The following is a 21,699-nucleotide window of genomic DNA, read 5'->3' as shown; positions in this document are numbered from 1 at the left end:
ATTTAATTCTAGATGTTCAGCAGCAAATGTTTTATTCCATTTCAAGAACTGGTATGAATATACTATCTGAGATATGTAGACAATTTCTCTGTTTTGGGGGAAGATCTCTGTTCTAGATCAAAAGGGCATAAAAGATCAGCCTAAGTTCTGCATAGATGTGGCAGCTTAGGAAGAAACACTTTTATTGCACAGCATAATGAATGGCAGAAACTGAAGAGTAGCCCCTGTATTCAGAAAAATGGAGATTCTGAGTAGAGCAGCTGCATTTGAGAATGGTGATGTAGGTTAAGGTAGGTTCTTGGAGCAACTTGCAAGTGTCAACCTGTCATTGTAAACATCCTCAGGATAAGCAATATAGTCTAATTTGCTTATTACTGCCAGTTCAGTACGACTTTGGGAGGAGTTATGTTTGTTGACCACAGTCAACAAACTTGGAACCTTGATCTGAACATTAGTTTGCTGATTCATTTCTTACAACCATGCTGTGAAAGATGCAGAATAGTTAAAAAATGATACATCAGCTTCATAAAGTACACGCAATATTTCAGGAGACTTAATTACAGTGAAAGCAATCTTTACTGAATATTAAATATTCCCTTGAAGACTGCAAAGACTGAATGTTTGACATAAGAAAAAAGATTGTATTTGAGATCTTTGATATGGAAAGAACACTGATTTATGGTACGGTATGCTGGCTCCTCTAAGGATTTCTATCTATGTGTTCATATTGTACTCCAGCTGAAATTTGTCTTATTACAGAAGTCTTCTATATACTTTATTAAAAATAAGTTAATTCATGGCAGTAGGATTTAACTTTTTGGTATGTGGTGTTGCATCCACAGTTGTACCCAACTTATAAAGTTGTAAATTCAATATGAATTTTTAATTGCTTACTGACAGTTTTTAATATGGCATAATTATTTGAAGTAGTACCTACAGAGACTTCAAGATCTCTTTTCTGGCTGATAATATCAGATTTGTGAGCCTGTCATTCTGTACATACACACGAGTAAAACTATAATAATATGGTATTACTTTGCATTTACTAATTTTGAATTTTAATCATGGTTACCTGGACAGTTATCAGAAAAATCTTCACAACTCTCAGTAGTTGGTGGATTTTAATTGCATTTAATGATTTCTGACTCTTCAGTAAACTTCTTGCTTCCATTAGTATCAGCACATGTTACCAGCTCATTATCACTGTGGTTCTTCGCTGGTCATCTCCCCTCTCTTCTGGAGATTCTCTTATCCAACCCTCCTGCAAAAGCAGGGCCAACTAGAGCCAGTTGTCCAGGTCTGTGACCAGATGGCTTTTAAAAGTACCCGGTCTTGAAGACTCCGCAAATACAATTTTTCATCCTAGATTTCCCCCATGGAAAGAAATGGAAAAAAGTAGATACTTCCAGAAGGCGTTTAATTTCATTTTAGAGTAAGCATCTAAGTGAGTTCAACTGAATGTCTTCTACAGGTGCTTGTTTTACCGCTGTGTGTTTTTAACATAATATCAGAGAGGCTTATCCAGGTGAAGAGATATCTGAAAACACAACGACCCGGATTGCTGATGAAGTGTGCACCAGTTGCTGTGTTTTCAGAAATAGAAACTCTGTCTTTTCTTGAAAAGAGAGTAAAAACTCTGTAAATTAATTTCATGATTCTAAAGAATGACCATAGAAATTCTGTGCTTCTAATACTGAAATTTTTTTTGCCTTCCCTTGGTGCACATTATGTGTTTACCAAATATGCAAATATTTGATATGCAGTCACAAGTTTTAAATTAAAGTACTATTATTGTTTACCTTGGCTGAACGCCAGGTATTCACTGGGCCTGTGCCCAACCTCCCTCCTGAGGGAAAGGGGAGGAGGAAAGAGGGAGAAGAAGGGAAAAACTATGAAAACCGAAACTGCCAAGAAAGAAGGCTTTATATGTACACAGAGAGAAAAAAAATTATAAAACTAAACACATGGAGAAGAACTAAAACCAAAGATTACTTCCCCACAATGAATGCTCTTCTCCCCCAAAGAAGCAGCCCGTCCACCACCATGCAGCTATCCGGAAGAGAAGGAAACCCTTACTTCCTTCCCATCTTTTATATCTGAGCTGACATAACATAGCATGGAATATCTTGTTGGTAAAATATACATCAGGTGATATATCCTATTTCCATTTCCCTCTCAGTGAGGGTAACAAACCCATTAGAAGTACTAATTATAGTTAGGTTAATAGTTTTATTTGAATGCAATTAAATATCTCAGGAGAACTAAGGTAGTCAATTTATATATTTAGCATATAGAAGTTTTTATGTTGGAAAATTATAAATTGCCTATTAGCAATTAATTGATATGGAAAAGTAATTGGAAAGTGAATGAAAAGTATGAATTAGGGTGGGACCCAAAGCTAGTACTTGCTTAGTTGTATTAATTTTATCTGAAGATTGGGTCTGAAGAAAGTCTTTGAATATTTGGATAGGTTTAGCCATCAAAAAATTTTGCATAGTGTTTCAACTTGTTTCTTTTTTGGAGTTTAATTTGAAGACAGTATCAACTGCTTTTAAGTAGGCTACAGAAGTGCCTCTCTTCGAGGTGACTGTTGAAATTGTGCACTTGTAAGAGATTAATTCTTTGAATATCTTTAATATCTTTAATTAAAACATGTTATTGCAATTTTAATTGTATTACTTCATGAAACAAACAGAAGAGAATGTCTTAGAATAATTTTAGAATTAATTTCTTTTTCTATTTTTTATAATATGTTTGCAGTTACTGAAATGACTTACTGACAGGCTGAGAGAGTTGAGTTTGTTCAACCTGGAGAAGAGAAGGCTTCAGGGAGACCTTATATCCCCTTCTAAAACCTAAAGGGGGCCTGCAAGAGAGCTGGAGAGGGACTTTTTACAAGGGCATGTAGTGATAGGATGAGGGGGGAAGGTCTTAAACTGAAAGAAGGATGGGTTTAGATTAGATATTAGGGAGAAATTCATTACTATAAGGGCTGATGAACTGGTTGCCCAGAGAGGTTGTGGAGGTATTCAAGAGATGGCTGGATGGGACCATGAATAACTTGGTCTAATAGAAGATTCCCTGCCCAAGGCAGCAGGTTTGGAACTACATGATCTTCTAAGGTCCCTTCCAATCCAAACCATTCTGTGATTCTATGAAATGTAACATTTGTGCTTTCAAAATTCTTTAAGTTACTAGGATAAAGTAGGATGCATGAGAGTCAGGCTTTGTTTCCTTAAAAATTCAAAGAGGTTTTTGCCATTAAAAGGAGAATTTTTTTTTAAACTAATCTTCATACTCAGTTCAGTAGGATCTTTTGAGTTCACCTTTTTTAAGTTACATAGGTGACTGATCAAAATTATTGAATTCCATTCCTGAAGATATATCTGACTGTATTTCTTCTGCTGGTTTTTTCCCTCACTCCTAATACAGGCCTGGTAGTTGTGCTATTTAATTAGAACTCAGGACTCTGGATAGTGTTTTGCAAGTATCTGGATGGACAGGAGTCAGGCTGAGTGCTTGTGCCCTTCCTAGTGCAGTCTCTCCTTTTCACCAGGAGTAGGTTTCTTTGACCACACAATGAGCTGATCTGTGATATAATTATGCAAATTTACTGTGTCCGTGTTGGTCCAGAGCAGATCACTGATTCTTTTCCTGGGCATGACTACACGACTGTTTGGGTGGGACAATGGAAAGGGCAGTAAGGTCTTGCAAATACATAACTAAGGACAAATGTTGGCTTATATCCAGAGAAAAAGCTAAGTTATTTTCTAGTGTCCTCTGAGAATGGTAGAAAAGCCTCAGTTGCTTTTGAGCTTTTCAGGTTCTGCACTACATCTGTCTGAGCCAGGCTACCATTTCGATTACTTTGTAGAAAGGAATATTTCAAATACATTTTGATTTGATTTGATTAAAATGTTGCATTCAGTACTGTGACCAAATTGAAGGTAGTATTTTATGATATATTTTATGTGTTTATTTTTTACAGGCTTTGTTTTGTATAGCATGATGGTTAATTTGCTCTTAGAGAGCATAGCTGTGAGTTTCTCTTATCAAAAGTGCCTCTCTCATCATGTAAAATATATTCAGTATTGGTCATAATGAAGGTATGAAAGACACTAAACTATGTATTTCACAATGTAATGCTGTTCTTGTTTTCTTTTTTAGCTGGTTGGTGGCGAATTTGATCTAGAGATGAACTTTATAATCCAGGATGCAGAGAGCATTACATGCATGTCAGAGCTTTTGGAGCACTGTGATGTAACGTGCCAAGCAGAAATCTGGAGTATGTTCACAGCAATTCTACGGAAAAGTGTGCGTAATTTACAGACTAGCACAGAAGTTGGCTTAATTGAACAGGTACTGCTGAAGATGAGTACTGTGGACGACATGATTGCAGGTAAAAAATTGCCAACTGATAAAATGTTATTCCATTCTGGAACTGCCAGTGTTTTGTGATTATGAAAGGGTGTGAGATGTCTTGGTTTTTACTTAAAGTGATATTTTGATTAGTACTGCTATTGAGTCAGAATAACTATTTTATCAATTTCAGGAAAATGACAAAAATATATTCGTAGTCTAAAATATATGTAGATACATTGTTAAAAATAACTGCCTGTTAATTCGTCTGACAAGATAATGTTATCTTGGTGATAAAAAATCAATTTTCAATATAATTAAAAACTGTACAGTTAGACTTTCTAACTACAAGGTAATATTTTGGCTTTTTAGAGCATTGATTATTTTTAATTATTTGGATATTAGAATTATTATGGTCCATTTTAAACATAACCTCATTTTACAGCATATCAGAAATTATTCATAGGTTTTAATGCTGGACAACATATAAATTATGTTAAACAATCATTTCCTAATGTATAACTGTGATCCCTCTCATATCTCTTAATTTTTTATACATGTGGCTTTTAACATTCTATAACTTTTTGTGGTGTTAAAAAGATAGCATACTTTGTTTGCTTACTGAAAATAAGTGATGAGATTATTGCACAGCTAAGGTTTTCAGAGTATGTTTGAAGGAGTTTATGCTATTCCATACTACATCCTCTCAGTAACAGGGTACAGATTGTAATCCTGGATTACTTGGTTAGAGGAGCAGGGTTGGTTGCCACATTTAAATATGGCAGCTGAAGAGATACATATGATTATATTTATTTTCCTGGGGGGGGAACTTAGGCGGTTTCTTTCAACTCAATTTGAAAGTAGTTCGTAATTTTTATATAGTTTGTGACTGATAGGATAGTTAAATTGTGAGGCACTTTAGAAAGATTGAAGAGGTTTACCTTTATTAATTCTAAGGTTTTAGTTGATGATTTGATTCCTGACATATAAACAGGTTTTGTGGAACAGTAAACTAGCAAGGATTTCTCATGAGAAGGAACAGGAGGATAACAGCAGCATGAAAACTGGATTACTGAGGAATGATTTTGTCCTTGACTTTCTTTTTTTTTTGGTATAAGGGTATCTGTAATATTAAGTATTAGGAAAAGCTACATTCTGTTTTTCAAAGCAAGTTATAATCAACATCTTGTTGATTAGCAATGTATATGTAAATGCTAAAATTAGAAGTGTTATGCTAAATACTGTACTGTGAGATTCAGACTGAAGTATAACAGACCAATAGATTCACAAATTATGTGTTTCACCAACTATGTTTTGTTTTGCAATACGAGTATAAGGCTGAAGATACTCTTTCATTCTGTGTTAACTATAACATATTATATGATGAGAACACACGTTTCTATTTTGAAGTTTTTCATGTTTAACTCATGGAAATAATATTCTTATATGAGTAATCACACTGATAAAATTTGTCCAATTTGAGGTCCCCTAAGTAGTACTTTGTACGTGGCATATAGGACTGCAATGATGTCTCCATTAGAGAGAATTTAAAAAAAATTGCTTAGCTAATTACAAGTCAGAAATCAAGAGCACAGGATCTGGCTTTCAGGAGCATTTGGTAGTTGAAATATCATTCTGAAGGTACAGATATTAATATAAGCCAGGGGTAGTAGATTAAAAAAAACTCTAATGGATCCTCTACCTCATAAAGCTTTTTTCTGAGAGTAGTCACACAGTAGTTCAGGAAGAGATCTGCAGAAAAAACATCAGTAAGCTTGCTCTTCAGTATGCTTACATGGACAAAGAGAGCCCATATGTAATTTAAAATCAAAACTGAAAATTGGAATTCTGATGAAATTTTAGATCTGCAATGTGTTTCAAATTATTTGAATAGTTTTCTATATATCATGAGCAGGGATTGAACAGAATCACACTTTGTAGGGTCTCTCTCTGATAACTGTAAATAGATGAAAATGTGAGTTTTTTGAGAATTTTTTTTGATAAGACATGGAAGCAACAAAATTAATCATTTGCTTTTCTCTCTTGATTTCTGTAAGCTCCTCACCACTCTTTTATAAATGGTAACAAGTTGGTAATAAGTCAGAAATAACAAATACGGTCCTGTAATAACTATTTCAATGTCAGATTTTTGATGACAATATCAGCAACAACTAATGCAATATCTGTGCTCCCTAACCTGCTATGCAGATGTTGAGGTCATATTTGACACAAGATGACCGTAGAACTACTTTACTCCAGATATTTCTGTGAACTTTCCACTCCAAAGGAATGAAGTAAAACATTTTGTGCCAAAATGTTTTTTAACACTGAGGGAAGATGTTTTGAATCAGAGTTGTGTTAGTTTTTACTTCTAGGAAGTTAGTACCACTTTCTTCACAAAACAGTTGGTATTACTCTGTCAGCCCAATGTTTTGAAATTGGCTTTTATCATCTGTAAACGGTACATGTTTTCTGGGATTTTTTTATTTGGTTTTTCTGGGAGTTGCTTGTTTGTTTTTAGGTCATCTCACTTGTACCTTTGTGAAACACTGTGATTAGACCTAGATAGGGTTTAAATAGACAAGACAGGCACAATATCTGTTTTATGTTTTGACAGCATGTTTTCAGGGCCAGTCTAAGTCTGAAGCCACTCTTCTCTGGTTTTATGAAAGTAAGACAGCAACAAATGAACATGTACCCAATCTTTTGCAGTGAAAAGAACTTGTCTGTCTGTTTAGATGAAGACTGTCAGATTCATGAGGTTCTCAGCACTTTAAATATCTCACTTCACATGATTTTACAGATTCTGTGGTCAAAAATAAAGCCTAATCATCTTGAAAGTCTCTATTGCAATCCAGATGGGCTCATTGCCATTTGTATTTCACGTTGCTTTCCAGAAGCAGCACCTAGCAGAAGTCATCTTTGTACTGTGATAATCTATTGTACAAATAAAGGGAATGGTCAGCCCTTTTTACAGTGGTTAAGGAAAAGAGAATACTAAAATATTTTCATAGATAATTGGTGCTGTGGGGTTTTTTTTGGTTTTGTTTTTTTTTTTTTTTTTTTTTTTAAAGCGTCACAGGATCTTCCCTGAGGGTTTCACTTTTTACAGTTCTCTGTTTCCAGGTGATGAGTAGTGAAGCAGATCATCTACTCTGAGGGACTCTTTAGGATAGTGTGTAGTACCTTCACAGAAGTCTGAATGGTGTATGAGAAAGTAGCCTGAACTGCTACAGAGTAGATATGTCTCCCTTAAGTGCCATTTTATTTCCCACAGTTCTGTTGTGATGCTGTAGGTAATTGTTATAAAATTGCTAGTTACTAAATTCTTCAACACTGAAACAGTTCCTAATTTTCAAGCAACAATGTTGGCTTTTGACTGCTCTGTCATTATTGGACTGTTAACAAGCTCTTTCAACTCATTCCATAAGAAAAATGGCAAAATGATCACATTCTGTATTTCCAATCTGTAGAAATTAGTTTACTGCACCAACAAGAGGTAAATTCACAATTTCATGGTCGTCTGTTGTTATAAGCTTAAGGAGGAATGAGGGCAGTTACCTGAAGTTGGGTTTCCAATACTGTTTAGTATGTCTTCTGAAGTTAATGCCAGACTATTTGTTTTGACATATGCACATTGTTACTTGAAAGACAGGCAGATTTTTATTATTGTATTTTCATATTAAATGACTGCATTAAGCATTCCTTCAAGGTTGCTGGTTAATTTGTAGATCATATGAAAATTGCTTAGTATAAAACTATTCAGAAGGTGCCATTAACAGAAATTAGAAATGCATTAAAAATGAGAAAAAGTACCTGTTTTTTCCTTCTGGACTTAATATTATTTTACACAATCATGTTTTTGAAATGAGATCATAGATTCCAGTCATATATGTAATGTTATTTAATATAATAAAAAAGTAGACATTAAAAAAATCCAATTCTAGTACGTTTTCTGACCTTTGTCCATTTATAGATGAGTGGATTATTAGGATTTATAAACCAGATGTGGACTGACTCTTTTATGAGATTTCTAATAAGTATGAATAAAATTATGTAATGAATTGCAGCTATTTTTAAGTCTTGTTATATTGAAACAAGAAACAAACCTTCTTTAGAGGAGTTTATAGCAATATCTTTAAGTAGCCTTAAGTGCTTCGACTTCCACAGATGTTAGCTTTATCTCTACTTGTTACCTACAGGGCTTCAATCTTCCAGGTCATTGTTTTACCCACAGTTACATTACTAGGGAGCTTATATTTCCTTTTGTCCATCAATGTTTAATTCATTACTTATAAATATGTATTTCTAATGCCTGTAGGTTATCAACATCTTCAGTAGAAATAAGATTTTTTTCTGTGCCATAAGGTACTACAGGACTATAACAATGAAACAAAGCAGCACATGCTCAGTGATTTTTAGAATCTGCCAATCATTTCTGTGTTTGACTGTATTAATTTACACTTTTGTCATCTATTACAAGATTTTTTTTTAGTGCTATTCTGACTTTCACAAGACAACTTTGCTTCTATACAGTATTTTTTCTCTGTAAAGGAAGTGTAATTTGAAGTAGCATGATCTGGAAAGCAAGCTAAGACTACAAAGTGAGAATTGAGAAATTCCCAGCCAAAGATTAGTATTCACTTGTGCTTATTTCCCTTTCTGAGTTTTCAGTGTGTTACTGTTCTCAGTTTCTGATCATGTACAAGATGTGCAAATCACTGCCAGCTTCACACTGGAGGCTGGAGACTGTACAGTGAAGGGGGCAGATGCGTGTAGGTACTAGAAGAGGATCTGAGTCATAGAATTCACCACCATGAAAAACAAGACATTTAGTTTTCTTAGCTGTATTTTGTTTTCCCTGATTCTGTCACAAATATAATGGGGCAGTAATTTAAAGGGAACATTAAATAAAGGGAAAGGGGAAGGGGAAAAAAAATTCTGTACTTGAACATTAGGATGTTCAGATCTTACAGTGAAAATGTCTGCTAAGTTGCAGTGCTTTTCTTTTGCATTTCCTGTTATGCAATTTCACTCACTGAACAGCTTGTCATGTCTCCTGTAAATGAAATGATATTTTGTTCTTCACACATGCCTTTTGCTTGCTCAGGTCCAGAGGCTAGTCTCCTAGTGGAAAAAATTCAATAGGTATTGATAGTTTTGCTAAAAAACACATATGTATGGATTTGCAGAGAGAAAATTTCTTTTAAAACAAAATATGAATGTGAAGTGTCATTTAAAAAATGTATGCTTCTGAAGACTCCTCTTTGTCAGACTCTGTAAGAGTCATCCTTTCACTAATGAAAAAGGAGAACATGCAGCCATACAAATACAATAAAAATTTATATGTAGAAGCCCATGTTTTCTACAAGTTTGTGGGGGAGGATTTTGTGATTGTTGAACAGATTGGAAAAGTTTGTTAATACTGATTCTGTTGTGTCATACTTCTTTTGTTTTGAAAACTCTGTACTTCACTGCTTGATCTTTGAATTAAATTTCTTATACCACCTCTATGAAGATGAGCAAATTACTTTTCCTCCTGCTAGAGGAAATAGTAATTCTTAGTAGTGCATTTTATTCCAGAAAAAAGTGTGAGGTCCAACATCCCACAAGCTAACAAATTCTTAAAATGAAATTCTGTTTTTTAAAATAAAAATTCAATCACTAGCAGTAGGTTTAAACCTGATACTCTCTGAAAAGCAGATTATTTAATGTTCTTACTCTAAAAGTCTATGGGGTTTGGGACATTGTAATGAAAACTGTATTACATAAATTTGTTAGCAATCACTTCTTTTTATTGTGCTCTTTTATTGTTTTCTTGCTATGATTTTCTGAATTTTTTTCCTTGTGGGTCTTTTGCTTTGCTTTTGTTTTTGTTTGATTGTTAGATTTTGCTTTGATTGGTTTGGTGGAGTTTTTGTTGTTTGGGGGGTGTTTTGGATGGGGGGAGGGTTTTTTTTCCCCCGGTCTCTCCTTCTGGTAAAAGTCAGAAGCATTACCACTGTAGCAAAAATGTGGGAACTATACAAATTATCAGTATAATGTGCTTCACTTAAGGACAAACATCTTTTAGGTCAAAATTTTTTGACAAATATTAACTTCAGAGGAAGGAAGAACTCATCCCAAAAGTATACAGCAGAAAGGAGCAAACTAGAAGTTTTTTTAATGTGTCATGAATGTTGTGAAATGGGAACAATTAATTCTCCATAAATGTAATATTTTTTCAAAGTGTGATGCAAAATTTAAAACTGCGCATGTAGTTTTTTTCTAAAAAATGCCAAAGCAATGAGAACGTGAAATCCTTTGTGAAATATTTAAGGCAATAAGTTTGATTTTTAGAATTTGTGAATACACTTACTTTTAAAAGTATTAATTTTTTGTTTGGTTTTTTTTTGTCAAAACAATTAAGTTCAGAGTTCAGAATAACTTTATTTTCCTTTGAAGATCTCCTAGTTGATATGTTGGGGGTTCTTGCCAGCTACAGCATCACTGTCAAAGAGTTGAAGCTTTTGTTCAGCATGCTTCGAGGCGAAAATGGAATCTGGGTAAGCTGTGATCAGATAAAGCAATAAGTGTCATTCCATTAGAGACTAAAGTTAATGTAAATTGTCTCCTGGGACATATAAACTTGAATTAATTGTTTTTCTCGTGTTGACTGAACATATGTTTAAGAAATATTTTTGCTAACTACTTCAGAGTTAATTTGCTGTGTTTGAAAACTGTCCACTTTGCACTGTAGCCTATAGAGTACAAAAATGATTGTATTGACTTTTATGCAATTTTCTTGTTTTCACAGCCAAGACACGCAGTTAAATTATTATCAGTCCTTAATCAGATGCCACAGAGACATGGGCCTGATACCTTTTTCAACTTCCCAGGCTGTAGTGCTGCAGTAAGTTTTCAACCAAAATACTACAATTTCAGGAAGAAATAAATAGTCCCTTTTTTGCATTTCCTTTAATTTGTTTCAGAATTGCGTGAAAAGGAATTAAGAGGATAAATGCATGCTTGAGAAGTGTATACGTTTTCTTCCATAGATTTGCAAGGTAGTTATGTTGTTGAGAAGTTGCACTTGTGAGGATGGAATGTCAAGCAGCAGATTTTTGTTTGGGGAAGTTACTGTAAAAGTGAAACCTGAAAATTCCAAAGAACAGTGTTATTTTATTAGAATAATGTGATTGATATTATATAAAAGAAAGGGCTGAGGAAAATCTAGGAATGAACTTCTGCATGTCACCACAGTTTACAGTGACTGCTTAGTCATACATTTTATTATAAATTTTTCTGTTTATCTGAATTCCAACAGCTGTTTACTTTGCATCAAGGCAGTGATTTAAATGCAGTCTTCTTTTTGCTTTTCTTCGTGAGATAACTTACAACGGCAAAATTGTATTCCTTTCCAAACCTTCCCAAATGGATATTCTCTCTTTCACTGACTGCATGTACTTTAAGAAAAAAAGCTACAAATAAATAAAAATATTGTATACAGATTTATAGATTATTGAGAGTAAATACAAATGGGTAAAGCAGAGTAATCCATATTTGAGGTTCAGTTCTATTCTGGTATGTATCAGGATATACTTATGGTAGAACATAGGATCTTTTAACAGAAAATAATCCTGAAATTCCTGTTTTCTCATGCCAGTGCTTGAAGTCTGCTCTGCTTGCATTTTATCAGTAGCTGTCCTGGTTTGAGACCCCTAAAATCCAATTCCTGAGGCCAAGCCCCCCTCCCACATCTCACCCCAGTGTGAGATGGGTTTTCCAGACACAACACAAGACTCAGTATGGGGGGAAGGAAATTATATTACAATCACTGTACAAATAAATATTACAATACAGTATCATATACATAATCTTTAACTATTTCTCCTATGATAAATCAGTGCTTACAATGGATCGATCTCTTCTCCCTCCAATAAAAGTCCAGAAGGGAAGAGGAAAGATCTTTTCCACTCTCAGAGCAGCAGCCTCGCTTCTTCTGTGCAGCAGCTGTAACTGGACTGTTGTAGCTGGGTCTCTTTCCAATACACACAGGGGGATTCTCCTCTACCCCTCTTGGCTCTTTGACTCCAGTCAGAGGTCTCTCTCTCTTCCGTAGCTGTGTAGCAGGGACAAAACTCGCTTCACCACGTCATATCATGGGGTGTAAGACCTCCATGAAGGTCCCTTCCTCAGGGGATTCACCCCTGAGTCAGAACGTCTCGGGCAGCTTTCAGTTGAGAGCCTTTGCCTCAAGAGTTCTATCAGAGCTCCTGTACTCTGTCTCAGCTGCCAGCTTGGCAGCAGCAGGGGGAGGGAAGCAAGGCCACCCCCTCTGCATTCCGTCTGGCCGTCCCGGTCCAGCTCCGGGACGCCGAGCTTCTTAGCTTCTCTCTCTCTCCGGTGCTGCAGCACTTCAAGACTCCTCTCAAGTAGGAGTCCATCTCCTTCTCCTGTCTAGGAGGTCTCAGAAGGGTTTGGGGAGTTTGTTTCAGTTCTTACCCCAAACTCTCTCTCTCTGTAGAGCTTAGTTCTCTCTCTGCTGCTGGCTCTCTCTCTGCTGCTGGCTCTCTCTCTCTCTCTCCTTGCAAGAGTTCTCTCTGTGTTGCTGCAGGCCGTCTCTGCTGCATCTTATCTCTTCTGGCTCTCTGCCGCTGTTCTCCAGTCAGTGCTGTTTCTGCCACTGCTCCTTCTGCCCACTCACGGTGGAGAAAACTCCCAGCTTCTCAGTCACAGACTGCGGTCTAGTTTAATACTTTTTCCGAGTTTCTATGACCCCAGCCGGGGGCTGGGGGGCCGTGGCCCCCCCAGAGGGGCTCCTACCCCTTCTCCCTGTGGCTCTACAACATGGCCACTTCTCTCCAACAACAACTACATCCTTCTTTTCCGATCTGCTTGTGATATGTTTATATTTTGCAGGAGCGCTCATTGGGTCCACATCAAGTGACACCACCCCCTTGGGGGTTACCATTTTTTTAACTCCAGGGGGAAAACTTTTTTCCCCCACCACAGTAGCACTGATAATCTTCTTCAAGCACAGACCACTGCCTCCATTTCTTGTGAATACAGTTGTTGGTTTGGCAGATTGCATCAGGGAAATAAACTGGCTGAAAATCGCTCTTTTACACCTGGGTTATTTTTGCTAATGACTTCTTTGATCTTGTTGGATATTCAGCTGTATAAACAGGTGTGTCAGCAAAATGCATAGTGCAGATTGTGTAAGGAATTAATTATTGAGTTTTGAAAGGGAAAGTTTCATTTCGTACTGCTAAATTAAAGCCACAGTTAACCTCTGCTAAAAGTAGATGCAGCAGCAAGACAGGTGTTCCAGAATATGAATGTCTACAATGACACGTACTGCTTTGACATCTCTGGGCTTCAGAGGCAAACCCTAATGAAATTTCTCTCTTAAACTTATCAGAGGTTCAAAAAAGGTTTTGCAGGGAAAGAATTTCAGATATTCCTCCCCGTCCAAAGATATGCATCAGTTACAGGAGCGTAAAGCTCTTAATTGAAATGCCCAGTACACATTTCTCTTTCCTTAGATTGGATCCTTCCAGGATTTTGTTTTACATAACACTCAAGATTGACTTCAATCTGTAAATCAAGAAGTATGAGTTTCAAATTTACACTTCTTGAGTAGTGCACGTTGGATTACACTATGAAGTTCTGGAGAGGATACATCCTCTGAAGTGGACCAAGGGCAAATATTTATAAAATGACCCAAAAAACAAAGCACTTCATTAGAAGAGAATGGATAGGACCTTGTTCACTAGCACTGAGTTCAAGTTTTCAGGTGTGATGCACTGTGTTGACATCAGACAGAGAAACAGTATAATTTTTAATTGGCATAATAAATATCAGATTGGCCCTCTTTAAAGTTAGGTGCATGCTGCTTGTATAACCAAGACTTCTGTGGCAGTAAAAAGAGCCAAGAGTCTACTGAACCAGTCTAGTGATATGCTTCTGAGACCTGCTTCACTATCCCAGGTGAAGGGCTCTTCCAGAACTGTATTACATCTCTGCCAGTCTGCGTAAGTGGCATGTTAGTCACTCCATTTGGACATCAGTGGTGGTGGTTCTTAGGTGTTGTTCCCATTTGTCATCAAGCAGCTCTTCTTCTGTTTCAGGCAGGAAACTCCCTCTCAGCAGGCATATCCCAAAGGTGTTCCTTTAAATGTTCAGTACCAAGCTTGAAGCAGAACTGATGTTATTTCTTTTGTCTCCCTAAGTGCTAACATGATCAGAGCACATTGCTGTATCTAATTATAAAATGTACTGTGATTTTCCTATTTCTCTGCTCTTAAAATTATATCAGCAGTTGACTTGCATATAAAAATGATGGAAAAGTCAGTCACAGAATCATAGAATAGTCTCACTCACGCTTGTCCTATCACTACATACCCTTGCATAAAGTCCCTCTGCAGCTTTCTTTTAGGCCACGTTTAGGTACTGGAAAGCTGCTATGTCTTCCATTTCCTCCCTAATCGTTATTCAAGGCCTTGCCCAGGTATAAGGAGTTCTCTGAAACCTCTTCATCAGTCAGCCCCTAAAAATGAAATATTGAAAAATTTAATTTCTTCCCAAGACATCCCTTACTATGGATGTATTTAACTGGGAATTGGAGTAAAACTTTCAGTCTCTTACTTTAATAGATGTTCATAGGAAAAAAAATCTGATAGTGCTCTTACAATTCAGAGAACAACCTTTTTAATACTGTAGTTTTAACAATGAATCTTTATAGTGTGATCTGTTGATTAATTTGATTTAATATTTAAGTTTATAGATGAGATTAATAATTATTGAAAGCTAAATTTATAATTTAATTTCTGCAGAAGTATTTTTTCTATTTTTGTTCTGTTAATATCATTTTGTGTCCTCTAGTGATAGAATTTATTTAAAAATTAAAGTATTTTAAAATAGATGGAAAAGTAATGCCTTTATTCAAAAGCACTATTTGAAGTTTTTTCTGTATTATTTAAAGTTAAAGCAGATCTACAGATCTAGAACAACAGGATTTTAGAAAGACATTACCTTTAACAGTATTTCTCAAAAAATTAACTTTTTTGTTTCTTTTTTTTTCCTCTTCTTCCAGGCAATTGCATTGCCTCCTATTGCTAAGTGGCCTTATCAAAATGGGTTTACTCTTAACACCTGGTTTCGTATGGATCCACTAAACAATATCAATGTAGATAAGGATAAACCCTATCTCTATTGGTAAGTAACTTATAATGCTGCAGGTATGATTTGTTCTGGCTTCCTAGTATCAGTTAGTCTTTCTCATTGTTTTTAGTTCCCCCCCTCCCAAATATCTGCAGATTTTAATGGCTGCTTACTGTATACAAGCTCCTACAAAGTCATCTGTCCTTTTTGCTTTGCAATTTATAAATCCATGGTTGCAAGATATGTGCTTTGTAGATTAACCATAAAATCTAGTGTGGTGGTTTCTTTAGGAATTTTAAAATATGATATTTCTTAGAGCTTTAAACTGAGAATGTTGTCACATTTTCTGTTTGGTGTTTAAGATTCTTGTCTGATGTTAGTACTACAAAATAAATATGTTATATTCAGCGCACACTGTCTGTATGTTAGCTAGAGGTAATGGAAATTAGATCTGTGAATATAAAAATGGCTTACTGATCACCTGTTCCCAAAAAATGTGCAAATTTGGTGTGAATGTAACGCATATAAGAGAAACTGAATATACCAACGTCAGAAGGAAATTAGGAACAATGCGAATTCTTACCATTTTTATATAGTGGCTCAAAGCAAACTATAATTAATAATTCAAAATAGGAAAAGCATTCAAACTAGATCTTCTTTACAAAGATGTTGGACTTTGCCACATGAAAGTTTGAGTCACACACTACCACCACCAAGAGGAAGATACCAGAGCAAACATTTATTTTCTTTTAAATGTACTTTTGAGGAGGTAATACTTTTTTCTGTTTACCTAGGTGAAAAATATGTCGTACAAAGTAACTCTTTCTTTTTAGTTTCTTCTTAAAAGTAATCTGTCTCTTAAGCAATCTTTATTTTAAGAGCACTAACTTAGTAGCATGCACAGCTTCAGACAGTGCTCTGATTTGAAGCAGAGGTGATGAAAGCAGTCAGCTAGAACAGGTTCCTTGGGACCTTCTCCAGTCAGGTGATGCTTAAAAATGGAGAAGGGAAGCAAAGAAATGTTTTCACACTTGCCAGATGTGAGGGAAAATTGCTACTGTTCTGTAATTAGCTAAACACTAAGCCCTACTTCAAGAACTGTAAGCCAATTTGGTTTTTTCTTTTAAAATAATTTTAATTATCTCTGAGGATGATATTGGGCAGCTTCTAACAGACAGTCTATTAACACCTGTGTATTGGGACAATATTGTAGTTATCTTACCAATTATAAAATGAATGTGACAATCCTGGAAAGAAAATTAGAGGTTTGACATTTGCATGGATGATAAATAACAAGGCAGACCAGTCAAGTTCAAATGGTAAGATTCAGAATTACATAGCACAAATTTTAGTATAAGCCAACAAACATCATATACCTTGCAGTGAATAATGGGTAGTTATATGTATGAGTAGTTACATATAAGAAAGTAGGGATTACAGTAGGATGTTAAATGTTGGTATAGGTTACCAGCTGATCATAAACTGCTTCTTCATTGCTCTAGCTGAAAAGAGCTAATGGGATCCTTTTAAGGATAGTCTGAACAGAGAAGAGAAAAAAGGTGATGTTATCCCTTCCTGAAATCTTGGCAAAAGCATTACTGAAATGCCATTTACAGTTAAGAATTGGTACTTTTAAGAGACCGGTGGAAAAATTGGTACTATTCATAGGACACCTGGGAGTGAACTGTGCCCTGGAAGACACATTTTATAATGAAACCTTTCAAGAAATAAAAATAGTGATGAAAGCAAGGATGCTCTTGGCTTCTGTTTTCAGAATTTATGCAAAACCTAATGTTGATGGATTTTTTTTGAATCTGAGATCCAGTGGGTAGACTGCAAAATAGGAAAAATCAAGCTTTTAGACACACAATACTTTATCAAAGTTAGAAGACAAGGTATAATAATCATCATCATTAAATAGATTTTTTGGAAATGTTTTCTAAAAAATAAGGTGTAGATTCTTTGTCATAAAGACATGCAAATTTAGAAATTTAGCGCTAACCTTATGCATGGTCAACTGGGAAGTCTCCCTCCTCTAAATCTCTATACTTCTTCCTGCTAAAAAAATAAGGGATAGGTGGCATAACTTCTAAGTCAGGCCTGGAATTTGATTAGATCGATACAGATACTAAGATTGATTTTTGATCAGGTTTTTTATGTTGTTTTGTTTCATTATTTTTTAAGAGATGTTTTCTTTCGGATTGTGTATCAGGCTCTGTAAAAAAATTGGAGGGTGAACTGAGGCCGGATTGTTATAATTGTTGCTTCTTGTCAATAAATCATCCAAGTGCTTTTACAAGCATTTAATGGAAGAATGGCTAAAACTTCTGCAAGTGCATTCTACCTTTTATTTTTGCAGATGTAAGAACAAGGAGAAAAAAAAAAAAAACAAAAATCAAGCTGTCTAGTATTGTCAGTCCTTCTCTAGACCTAATAATAATAGAAATAATGCAGAACAGTTGCAAAAGCACATAATGGAATTCCAAAGTTAGTAGAAAGGAACTTCCCCTCCCCCTCATTCCAGCAAGAATGTATTAATATCTTCTCAGTACTATGATCATATGTTAAATTGCTTGTAAAATCCTAAGGTAAAGAAACTGGAATCCCTAAACAGTTCCCTGGTGGATGGAAGAATGCTTTAGTGCAATGGAAGTGTAATAACATTCAGTAGCTGCTTTGAGGAACTGGCTGAAATGAAACATAACTGTAAAGGTTTTATGAACGAACTGTAGTAAAATTGTATACCAGCTGCTCTGGGAGGTAGTTTAAGGCTCATAAAACCATATGGCTGTTGACAGTACTGCTCTTGTTGTCTCTGTGCATTTCATCTTTGGATGTGGCAAGTTCTGCACATGTAGGTAATTTGTAAGAGAATTTCTTTGCAGTATCCTACCTTTGGCAAGAAGTAAAATGTGAAGATTAACATTATATACTATAATGTTGAGGTAAACAGAGAACATATCTGAGTTCTCAGTTTCTTAATTACTGTTGTATTAGAATTCTAATTATTTGGAGGAAAAAAGTCATGTTTATAGAATCTTTTATTCTATTATTCTATTCCAAGTTGAAGAGCCCTGCTAAGAAAGGAGCTGTTTTTCATTATGTCATTGCTTTATTGTGTTCATATGCTGAACTCTGGGAAGTTAAAGTGCTTAAAATTTCAGGAACAGTCTCATTTGACCATAATGGTGACAAAATCAGCCCAGTAACCAGTAAGGATAGGAAATGAAAAAAAATTAAAGGTGTAGATGTTTCTTCAAGAGACATTCTTTATTTCAAAATGCTTACTAGCTCCTATTGAAAGTAGTAGGATGCATCTTACACAATTGTAATAATGTTTTATCAAGTAAAAATGTGATGATATTCACAATGTTAGGCAATTTAAATTGGTAATTTAAAATAAAACATTTTATTTAACATGTCTAATCAAATAATACCACATCATATGTCAGGCCGTAGTGAATCTGTATTTTTTTTTAATATCCTTCAGGATGGGATTCTGTTAAACAAAACCATTTTAGACTATAGAGATGACTTAGTTGCTGAAAAACAAATTTGTCATTGTGAGAGATACAGCTACCTGCTGAAAAATTTTTTGAATGGCATAAGGCCCTAAGGAGGTAAATCAAAGTCTCAGACCAGCTCACGACACAATCAGTTGTTTTTATTGTAAAAACTGTAATTTAAGTTTTTTAACCTTCATGTTATTGTGCAAAATTCACTGATGTGGTCGTGCAGGTAATTTGTATATATAGGTAATGTAGATTGTATGCATATATGAATGATATTCACTGTTCCTTTTGTTGAGGGGTTAGCTGCCTATGGGGTCATTGTGGAAGCCAGATCATTGACGTGATCCAGATTAAAAATAGTCTTCAAAAGATAAAGGGGAATGTCAGTGTTATAAATTGTCTTCATTGTTGAGGTCAGTGGTAATGGACAGTATGTAATTTTTCTCTTCATTCTTAGATTATGTATTGGTTTATTTAGAGAGGAGTTTTTATGTTTATTAAAAAGAATGCCCTTTTTTTTTGCAAAGAGTGGTGTATGGAAGCCCTTTACTAAAGGCTGTGGCAGGGAATAATGCTCCTTTTCAGCACAATAGCTTGAGGGGAGAGAGAATTGTGTACAATGTATAGAGGCAGATGAAAGAATGAAGAAGACACAGCTTGAATTTGAGAAAATAAAGAGATATCCTATATATACTTCAAGACTGGAAGGAAGGACCTCTGGCTGAGGACCCATTAGAGTGCAGAAAATTCATCTCTAGATGTTATTATTCCTGTTCTGTTTAGCCTCATCACCCTGTTTTTAACATTTAATAAAAGTATTCTAATTTATTAAAACAAAAATGGCTTTCTAGAATTCGGTAATTTGAATGTCTGTTTTTTGCCTCCTTTAAAAATTCACTTAGAGGAGAAGAATGTGTAAACCCTGACTACCTCAGGGTCTAATCACACCACCTATCTTGTAAAGAATCTATTTTTTTCATAAGGTCATGATTTATGAGCTATATTTTTGACAGTGAGCAAAGAGGAAAATCTGATTCTCTCCTTCAGTGATGTATACATACACATTTAACTGTAATTTTCTGAAGATGGAATTAGGTCTATAGCTATGCAATTTTTCTGCATATTAAAATCAAGGTTATATCTTTGTAGTAGGGTAAACTAAAGATATAGAACCTAATATATAGAAAGATAAAGATATGTAGCACCTATTAAGTAAGATGAAATTTGAACTTAGTGTTTGTTTGTACCTTTCACTTCTTAATGTTCCTAGCAAAAACCTAGTAAAGTGTTTGATGAAAATGTTGCAACAAATAAACCATTTAAAACATCACTGTAAGAATATGAAATTACTTTATACGTTAGCTACATTAAGAGAATGAAAGTGTTAATTAGTGGGCTACAGGACTTTATACAAATGTTCAGAATTAGTGTCTTTTCTCATACTTGCAAAGCTTCATTTAAGAATTTATTGATGAAGTTCACCATCTAGACCTGGTATTTCAACCATTGGTTATTTATTTAGAGAAAGGCTGAAAGCTGTATGCTCCTTATTAATCATAGCAGACTGCTCCTTACTGTACTTAGCTTTTCAGAAAGCATTAAGTGACAATGGATGTAGATATGGACTTACCCATTTTGAATTGCTCTGTGTAATGCCATTTGTGTATTTTGACCAGCTACCTTTGCAAAATGTTTTTTAATAAGTCCAGTATTTCTCTTTGCAATGCTTTTGATTTCAAATATAACTAGAGAAATGTATGAGATTTCTGCATTATCTGTCTTCATGACGTTTGTCACAAGAAGGCTGAAAACCGTTACTAAACTTAGTTTCTTAAAATTTCAGTCCTTTATCCATTTGACAAATGAAAATAAATTCACCACTCAGATGAATAAACCTTCATAGATCATTAGCCTAATTAATTCATGTCTTGAAAAATAATTCTTTTGCATAGTAATTGTCTTGAATCCCAATTTGTATGTCATACCATCTGCATTTTTCTCTGAACCCCATAAAATTGCAAGGCATCTCACACTTGTTCTGTAATGGTTATTTCTTCACAACTTTAATCAGATGTATTATTTTAAATTATGATGAATTAGGAAACTGAGGGGAAACATGATAGGTATGATATTTACTATCTTGGATTTTAGTAAAAAAAAAGTACTGATTTTTAAAGTGTAGCCTGGAATCAATTAAGTGCTGAACGTGAGTAGTGCCCTCCAAAGAATGCTGGGAGAAAATGAAGTTCACCATTCTAGGTACTAAGTTATGTTCTTTCTCATGGCGATTTAAAGTTGTATTTGAACCTCTTTATTATACAATAATTCCCCTTGTCCCAATTTCATTCATAATTCTTTCTTTTCAGTTTCCGCACTAGCAAAGGTGTTGGATATTCTGCTCATTTTGTTGGCAACTGCTTGATAGTTACATCATTGAAGTCAAAAGGCAAAGGTTTCCAGCACTGTGTGAAGTATGACTTTCAGCCACGCAAGGTAAGCAAAGTGGTATTTACAATAAAGAATAACATTGAAAATGTGACAAAGTACTTCTGGGAAGAAGGACTAAAATCTCTTTTGTGTTACTAATACTTTCTTTTTTATGAGTAACTGCTCTGATGATCATGCAAAGTTTTATGTCTATTATAGTTCAGAATCAATTAGAAAAAAAATTAATTTATAGAGT

General features: G+C 35.1%; 1 protein-coding gene across 9 annotated transcripts in view; it reads left to right on the top strand.

Moving 5' to 3' along the window:
- The window catches only part of NBEA (neurobeachin), a 473,668-nt gene that overhangs the window by 80,053 nt on the left and 371,916 nt on the right, over positions 1–21,699 (top strand). For all 9 annotated transcript variants that reach the window (XM_051778818.1, XM_051778819.1, XM_051778828.1 and 6 more), the window contains exons 2-6: positions 4,168–4,399; positions 10,804–10,904; positions 11,156–11,251; positions 15,437–15,558; positions 21,383–21,509. In XM_051778818.1, coding sequence (XP_051634778.1) covers positions 4,168–4,399; positions 10,804–10,904; positions 11,156–11,251; positions 15,437–15,558; positions 21,383–21,509 — 678 coding nt within the window. The remainder of the gene's footprint in view (positions 1–4,167; positions 4,400–10,803; positions 10,905–11,155; positions 11,252–15,436; positions 15,559–21,382; positions 21,510–21,699) is intronic.

The sequence above is a fragment of the Manacus candei genome, unplaced genomic scaffold (assembly GCF_025592945.1).
Source record: "Manacus candei isolate 608988 ecotype Guabito, Panama unplaced genomic scaffold, ASM2559294v1 h1tg000014l, whole genome shotgun sequence".
NCBI classification, from domain to species: domain Eukaryota; kingdom Metazoa; phylum Chordata; class Aves; order Passeriformes; family Pipridae; genus Manacus; species Manacus candei.
The sequence above is the reverse complement of the archived record's forward strand: the minus strand, read 5'-3'. Positions and strand labels throughout refer to the sequence as shown.